The 8,378-nt window shown below is 44.4% G+C and overlaps 1 protein-coding gene across 4 annotated transcripts in view; it reads left to right on the top strand.

Moving 5' to 3' along the window:
* SEC22C (SEC22 homolog C, vesicle trafficking protein) overlaps positions 1-7,325 on the top strand; it is a 30,766-nt gene extending 23,441 nt beyond the window's left edge. For 3 of the 4 annotated variants that reach the window (XM_037742916.1, XM_017540981.2, XM_037742917.1), the window contains exons 5-7: positions 800-918; positions 2,464-2,529; positions 3,964-7,325. In XM_037742916.1, coding sequence (XP_037598844.1) covers positions 800-918; positions 2,464-2,529; positions 3,964-4,164 — 386 coding nt within the window. In that variant the 3' untranslated portion in view covers positions 4,165-7,325. The other variant, XM_037742918.1, reaches the window with a different exon arrangement.
* The last annotated feature ends 1,053 nt before the right edge of the window (positions 7,326-8,378 follow it).

The raw sequence follows: 8,378 nt of genomic DNA, 5'->3' as shown, positions 1-8,378 counted from the left end.
TTTTTTTGAGACAAGGTCTTGCTCTGTTGCCCAGGTTTGAGTGCAGTGGTGCAGTCATGGCTCACTGCAGCCTCAGCCTCCCAGGCTCAGATGATCCTCCCACCTCAGCCTCCCAGGTAGCTGGAACTACAGGTATGTGTCACCATGCCTGGATAATTTTTTGTATTTTTTTTGTAGCAACAGAATCTCACGATGTTGCCCAGGCTGGTTTTGAACTCCTGGGCTCAAGCGACCTATTGCCTGCCACAGCCTCCCAGAGCACTGGCATTACAGGCTCGCACCACCATGCCTGACCCAGGAATTGTTTTAGGAGTTTTCAGCCTCATCCCTATTGACGTTTTTGCGTCAGATAATTCTTTATTATGGAGGCTGTCCTGTGCATTCATTGTAGGATGTTTAGAAGCATTCCTGGCCTCTACCCACTAGATGCCAGTAGCAGCCTGTCTCTAGTTGTGACAACCAGAAATGACTTCAGACACTGCCAGATATCCACTGGGGGGCAGAGTGTCCCTGGTTGAAAACCACTACTGTAGATAGAAAGGAAATTCAGCACTTGAACAACCTGTGCTTACCTGGAAAAGAGCCTTTTTCTGGAAGAAACTTCCCTCGGGTGCCCACATCCATTCTGTCCATCATTTCTTGCCTTTTCCCTCTAACTTCTACTGCTTTTACAATTCATGTTTATGATTCTGTGTTTAACATAGTGAACCTATCATTAGTGTAAGCCTAGTTCATGTCTTTATTTTTCTTTCATATAGAAATTATTTTCACTAGACACTTGTTTTTTTTCCTTGTGAAGCTCCTAATTTCCGAATGGAACCAGTGACAGCCCTGGGCATCCTCTCCCTCATTCTCAACATCATGTGTGCCGCCCTGAATCTCATTCGTGGAGTTCATCTTGCAGAACATTCTTTACAGGTAACTTTTTTTTTTTTTTTTTTTTACAGTTTAAATTGAAGGATATATGACAGAAGAAAGTGATAGGGATACATTTTATCTACAACGTTATTATACACTGAGGTTACAATTTTTCAAATCTAATATGAATTTTATTCTTTGTAGTAAGTTGAACGACTATGAAAATTGCTTTTTTATGTCTGTTGTCCTAAGAGGCCAGAGGGGCATGCCAAGATATTGGTAACAAATGAAGAATTTGCAGCAAGGACATTAGACCACCCTGTGGCTCTTGGGACCCCAGGAGTCACTCCAGGGACTGGATTATTTACCCAGGATGGAAGTTTCATTCTCTCATTTGAAGGGTTCAGGCTCTTTTTCACCTGAAAAAATATTGTCCTGTAATCTGATTTATATAATGCAGATGCCACCTTCCTTGTGTCTTATCAATGAATTATATATCACTAGGAAGTGCCTTCGCTGGTCTGCTCATCTCAAAGGAACTTACTGTTTCAATGCTTTTTAAAAATAGTTTTAAAATTTTGAAGTATTTAAAATACTTTAAGAAGGTATAGGCTGAGTGCGGTGGTTCATATCTGTAATCCCAGCACTTTGGGAGGTTGAGGCGGGTACATCACTTGAGGTCAGTAGTTCGAGACCAGCCTGGCCAACATGGTGAAACCCTATCTCTACTAAAAATACAAAATTAGCCTGGCATGGTGGCGCATGCCTGTAATCCCAGCTACTCAGGAGGCTGAGGTGGGAGAGCTGCTTGAAACCAGGAGGCAGAGGTTGCAGTGAGCCGAGATTGTGCCATTGCACTCCAGCCTGGGCAACAAGAGTGAAACTTTGTCTCCAAAAGAAAAAAAAAGGTATAGAACCATTATTAGTATCAACAGATAGATATTACTTTTAAAGATAGAGCCACCATGTTCACACTCATGCATGTGGTGGGTAAAGTCCGAAGCGTGACTGATACTGAACCTCAGGAGACTGATGGAGACCAACCTGTTTGGAGAATGGCAGCAGGCCTGTGTTATGAGCAGTGGTTGCCTCTTATCACATCCTGTTTTTGATCAATGTGTGATGTGCGTTCTACTCTTATTGATTATGATTGCTCTTAACCAGCTGCTTACTGACCATCTGTTTGTTTGTATACATTAGAATAGGTACCTGGCCAGCAAGATAGTTAAGACATAGTCCCTCCCTGCCTTGGGGACTCTTGTGGCCCAAAACAGTGTGTGGCAGCAACATTAAGGAGGTGGCAGTGCCTGGGAATGGGAGGAATTAGAAAAACCTTGGTCTTGACAGATGCTTAGGGTTCTGAGAGGTGGAGGGATGGGCGGCTCATTCCAGGTTGAAGACAGGAGGCACGTGCTGTGACCAGGCTGTGGAAAACGGTTGTATGCTAATGCTGACCTGGTGCATAAACAGCAACTTGTGTCTCACCCAGCCAGGGGTTTTGTACTGTCAACCATACCAGATGGAAGGCGGAGTCAAGTGCTTTATGTCATAGTGTTTTCTTTCATCTAAATGTTCCTTTCCTTGTGTTCCTTGTATTTGTTTTAGGTTGCCCATGAGGAAATGGGAAACATTCTGGCTTTTCTTGTTCCTTTTGTAGCCTGCATTTTCCAGGTGGGTGAAACGATATTTTGATGAGTGGATTAAATCCCTGACCTTATTTTGTTAATCTATCAGCAAGTTTCTACTTGTGATTTTTGTTCCACCAAGGTCATGGTTCAAATCAAGGACAATACCGAGCCCTTAGTGGAGGACCTTAGGCCCATCCTGCCCAGTCCTCTCATTTTACAGAGGAAGAACTTAGTGCTCAGAAAGGGAAAGCCCCTTGTTCAAGGCCAAGGGTGGCTCATGCCTGTAATCCTAGCACTTTGGGAGGCCAAGGCCTGCAGATCACTTGAGGCTGGGAGTTCAAGACCAGCCTGGGCAACATGGTGAAACCCTATCTCTATTATAATAAAAATACAAAAATTAGCTGAGTGTGGTGGTACATACCTATTGTTCCAGCTACTCAGGAGGCTGAGGCCTCCTGAGAATTGCTTGAACCAGGGAGGCAGAGGTTGCAGTGAGCTGAGATCAACGCCACTGCATTCCAGCCTGGGCGACAGAGCAAGACATTGTCTCAAAGAAAGAGGAAAAGCATTACCTGATTGTACAAAAAGAAATTTTCAACCCATGAAAATGCACTCATTTTTCAGAAAGCAAGTCTCTGAGACCGTGGGCACAGCCAGTGGTAGTTCCCTAGTGCAGTGTTTTAGGGCTGCAGGGATTGCACAGTTCCACCTCACTCCTTCAGCTGTGTTCCTAGTTGGATAGCTCCTTCAGTGGAGGGCTCACTCCCTCCCTCTGTAGATTCAACCTTTGTTGGATTGATCCATGTTCAGTGAATGCCCTTTTTTTTAAAAAAAAACAAAAAACAAACAACATTGAACCAAAATGCTGTTTCCACCTTCTGCAGAACAAGAATGGCCCCTTTTATGTGTGATAGTTATATACAAAATACCAGTCCTTCTCCCTGCTGAGAGACCTTTCCCCGACTCGGAGATGCTGTGGAAGACATGATAAGGAGGCTGCCCAAGGGAAGAGTGGGAGTCAGTGAAGTCGTGGCTCAGGAGAAGCCAAAACAGTAAAGGCACGGCTTCCTCTCACCAGCCTGCCTGCCTGTCATGGCTCCTCGAAGGAAAACTTCCCCGGGAGGCCAGTCAGGCACGTTAGGGTTCCCTGGCTTGGCTGTCTGCAGCTTATCTGCAGCGCTTCCTTCTCTACAGCAGCCTGGGCATTTCTATTTCTTGAACTTCTTTCAGATGTGCCATGCACTACTTCTTCCTGTGACATCTATTTCGCTTCCCTTTAATCTTCCAAATCCTCACTTTCATCCAGTGATTAGCAACAGCCTAACCAGTGGGTCCACACTTCATTGTAATGAATTCAATTTAATCAGCTAGTGTGAGAGAAATGACACTCTTCGTGGAAGCCGTGGGAGGTGAATTTGCGTGTTATCTAGTGGCCATTTTATCACTGATTGGAGTTCCTCTTCTGGTCTCGTTTCAGTGTTATTTGTACCTGTTCTACAGTCCAGCCAGGACTATGAAGGTGGTGGTGCTGCTGCTCTTTATTTGCCTGGGCAACATGTACCTGCACGGGCTGAGGAACCTTTGGCAAATCCTCTTCCACATAGGCGTGGCCGTTCTGTCTTCATATCAGATACTAACAAGGCAGCTTCAGGAGAAGCAGTCTGACTGTGGAGTATGAGGATGACACTGTGGCGAATGGAGTCCTTGATTTTCTTTTGAGAATCAGTCTATGTTTCTCTTTCTGCTTCTCTACTTTACACTCCAGTTTCCATGCTTTTCAGCCAACTGGACTGAAGAATGAGGAATTGGGGATGTTAAACAGTTGCAGTGGAAGTCATGAGGCCGCTTGACACCCAGCCTTGGTTCTGTGCCGAGCGTGACTGCAGGGTCTCCAGTTCAGCACGTTGACTTAGGACAGCTGCATCTGGGGCCTCATCCAGAAAGAGCTTTACTGGAAGAGCCGAAAGGAAATATTTTGGTCTTTTAAATTGAATGATGCAGCAAACCGCTAGATTCAGTAACACTGGTTTTAGTAATTGGCAGTTGTCTCCAAGGAACCACTTTAAAATCCAAATCAGCTTCAGTCTAAATATAAATTGGTTAGGTTTTTTTTTTTTGTTTTCTTTTTTTCCAGAGGGTCAGGACAGGGTGAATTAAAAACCTAAAAATATGGTTTGTAAATATAAGCTTGATAAATTTTGTTTACATTTTTTTGATATCTTAGGTTTGATATACCTTTGGAATATTTAAATGTATTTTGGATATAATTTGGACTTCATTTAGGGTGAGGGCAAACTTAAGCTGAGAAAATGGTTAAGAAATCTAGGTTAATTTAATTTATTTGTGTATCCTTTTATGGTGGTGGGACCGTGTGGGTACAGAAATGTTATGTATTTATTTGCAGGATATATCTTTTCAAATTAATTGAATAACCAGTACTACTAGATGATAAGTTTATCAGCATGAGCAGAAATGAGAATTTCAGGATTCTTCACGATCGGCCACAGCCTAGAGTAGATGAACATGGGCTCAGTGGCACTTTACAGACCCGCTGGAGTTGCTGCTCTCATCAGCCTTTTCAGTAGAGCTGAGTGCCTGTTCTAATGATGACGACTCCTGTACCCTGTGTATGGGTTCCCAGAGCACCTCCAAAAGTAATCACTCCTCTGCATCTTTCCCAGTCATCTTAATTAGCTTGAGGGCCTCATTTTTGATGAACAAGAATTAAATAGCTGTTAACTTTTTAAAGCTTTATAGAGGTATAATTAACACATACTCTGGAAAGTTACTTTCTTTCATTATCAAAAAATTGATTGATCATAGTTTTCCAAAATATGGTTTTGGATAAGATCCCTTAGGTCTCCTAGAATTTCACCTGGCTTGTTTAGTGCCACTCAGGAGGCCATTTTGGGAGTTTGCTGTTTGGATTGCTTTTGGTAGAAGTCTGGAATCTGAATAGTTCAACCACAGTTGCATGGAACACATTTAGTTGAATTATGTAGTCTTGATACGTTTTTTAAAAATCCTATTTTGATAGTTTTTAAAAGTGGAAAACCATTACAAGAGCTGAGTAGATAGGGAAGGTAAGAACGTAGTTTTAGAAAGTTCAGTTGTATTTGGTTATCACTGGTATTGTTATTGAGCTACCTTGGTATCATTTTAAGAAAAACAAATTTATATACTGGGAACTATGTTGGGAAAATGTTGCCATAGTAACTTTATTTTTTATAACAGAATTTTATATTTTTGGCCAAACATAGAATATCTGGATATGGGCTGGGAACGATGGCTCATGCCTGTATTCCCAGTACCTTGGAAAGCCAGAGCAGGACAATCAGTTGAGGCCAATTGTTTGGACCAACCTGGAAAACATAGTAAGACCCATCTCTACAAAAACAAACAAACAAACAGCAACAAAAGAATTAGCCAGATGTGATGGCACATGCCTGTAATCACAGCACTGTGGGAGGCTGAGGCAGGAAGATCCCTGGAGTCCAGGAGTTTGAGGCTCCAGTGAGCTGTAATCACACCACTGCACCCTGGCCTGTGTGACAGAGTGAAACCCTGTCTAAAAAAGCCTGGATATGAGGATTATATTGGCAGCATCCTCAGACATAAACTCCAATGTTGTCTCTCCATTGATTTCACATCTGCATAATTTTCTGCATGCCCAGCAGGTGAATTTTCAGTCTTTCTGGGAGACAGTTTTGAGAGATGGTGAAATAAAATGGGAAGTTAAGGAGGGGAAGAAAATCATTTTAAATGAGAAGCACAAAAAAGCTTTAAAGTCGATAAGAACAGCTTGAAAATGGACTGTTTTCTTTTTAAGCCAGTGTGGCACTGGGTTGCCGTGTAGACCTGTATCCCGGGTGCTTTGGGCATCTGAGCCTATGATCCATATTCAGCAGGCAGTAAAGAAACGGTCCTTGAAGATGAGTCCTTCATGGTAATGCTTCCTGACCTCTGAGGCACTACCTGAGATGTTACCCACACCAGGTCAAATGTGTGGATATCTGTTAACATCTGTATGGGGTGAGATTGACTTTTGCAAACAAAACGGAAAGGATGCACTAGGAAAACAGTACAAATAATGACCACAACAACATTGTTTGACTGAAATCCCGCTAGCTAAAAGAATCCTCAACTCACTGAAGGAGAGACTGATAATAAGAAACAAGTTCTGGTGATTTCATCCAGGGGAATCCCCAGGCTTAGGTTTGTCTTGGTTCCGGGTCAGAGGTGTTTAACCTCCTGTGTGATCCTCCCTACCAGCAAACTGGTTCCAAATCCCAGGAGCTTTCTCCCCCCACCACGGACTCACTGTTGTAGCACTTTTGTTTTCCCAGTGGTTAAATACTACCTGTGCAGCTGACCTCACTGGGCTAGATCTGGGAATAGATGAAATAATGTTGAAAACAAAACTTTAAAGGTGCCTTCTGGTATCAGATGCTGCAAGGCCTTGAGCATCAGAGTGTGTTAAGTCCCAGCTACTGTACCAGGGCCAGAGTATGGCTCAGTTCTCTTAGGAAGGGTTTCCCAACCAAGGGGCCAAAGCCCAAAAGGTTTCCCCTTCCGTAGTATGCTAGTGAAGGAAACGTATAAGCCTGTTTTCCCCCATTAGGCTAGACTTACTGTGATGAGGACTGTGCCTGGCTTTCCTTTTCCTAAGTGGAGACAGCGGGGGCATACTTGGGTGGCATTCCCTCTCAGTACCAGAGGCCCCACTGCCTGCAGCAGGAGGCATGTGACTGTGAGCTCCTGGTTTTGCTTTTTGGGCTTGCATCCCTCTTTTCTGTGAACTCTGGAGAATGTTGAAATTAAAACATTTTGATTAAATGAGCTTGAGCTCCTCTGTTCTTTTCTAGGTGCTCTCATTCTCCGACTCGTGCCGTTTTCTACCTCTGCCTTATACACTCTGGCTCTGGAGACAGAGGCTGAAACTGGAGTCTGTGGAGGGATGAGAAAGCCACCTTTAATTGTAACGAATGGGGTGGGTAGACGAGCTTCAGAGTGGGGGAAGATTGCATTGAGGTTCAACTCTCCCACCCATGCCTGGGAGTCAAGTCTTGGAGAGGATGAACACTCTTGGTCAGCACAGCTCAGAGTCAAAGGCAACAGCCAGCAGGCCAGCAGCAAGGTGGGCTGTGAGTCACTGGAAGCAGGTGTGGGGTTAGGGAGCTGAGCTGGGGCTTCTCCCTCTGCTGGAAGATAGCAGCCGCCCCCTGGCATATGGGGGCTGCATGCTGCACCTTGTAGCCAGGGCCACCATTTGCTCTTCTGTGAAAGTTGGCCACTCATTGTAACATGCAGGATAGTGGCTTTCTGAGAACCTGCGGCTTGCACAGCGCAGCGTAAGTGAGGACAGGCAGGAGTGGGAGTGATCAGATGTGCCTGGCAAGCTGCTGTTCAGCCATTGCTCACATTCCAAATGTTTTTGCACAGAATACTGCATAGGTCTGGGGAAGCTCTGTCTGTGCACTGTGAGTGTTAATGATGGTGGAGGAAGAGCGTAGCTGTGCCCTTGAGAGATAAGGTGAGGGAGAGTGCACCAGCTGGCTGTCGGCTGGCGAGGCTCTTCACCCAGTCCTGTGTCACAGTGCACAAATCATTGCCCATCAGACCTCAGTTTCCTCATCTGCTCAATGGTGATAACATCAATCTGCACCCCCGCTGCTGTTATGAGGGTCAAAACTGGTAGTGGAGGGGAATATTGGGTGAATCCATTGTGTGTGGGAGGAGAAAGGCTTTGCCTTCACCTGCTACTTGAAGGGTTTTTCTGCATGCTTCAGGCAGCACAGCACAGCCGTTTCTTCCAGCCTTTAGAAAAAGGCATTTTGTTATAATACAGTGTAAATGGCCTCATTTTTTCACTCCAAAAGGTAGCAGCCCCTC

The sequence above is a fragment of the Cebus imitator genome, unplaced genomic scaffold (assembly GCF_001604975.1).
Source record: "Cebus imitator isolate Cc_AM_T3 unplaced genomic scaffold, Cebus_imitator-1.0 Scaffold129, whole genome shotgun sequence".
In the NCBI taxonomy this organism is placed as follows: Eukaryota; Metazoa; Chordata; class Mammalia; order Primates; family Cebidae; genus Cebus; species Cebus imitator.
This window is presented reverse-complemented; position numbering and strand designations above follow the sequence as displayed.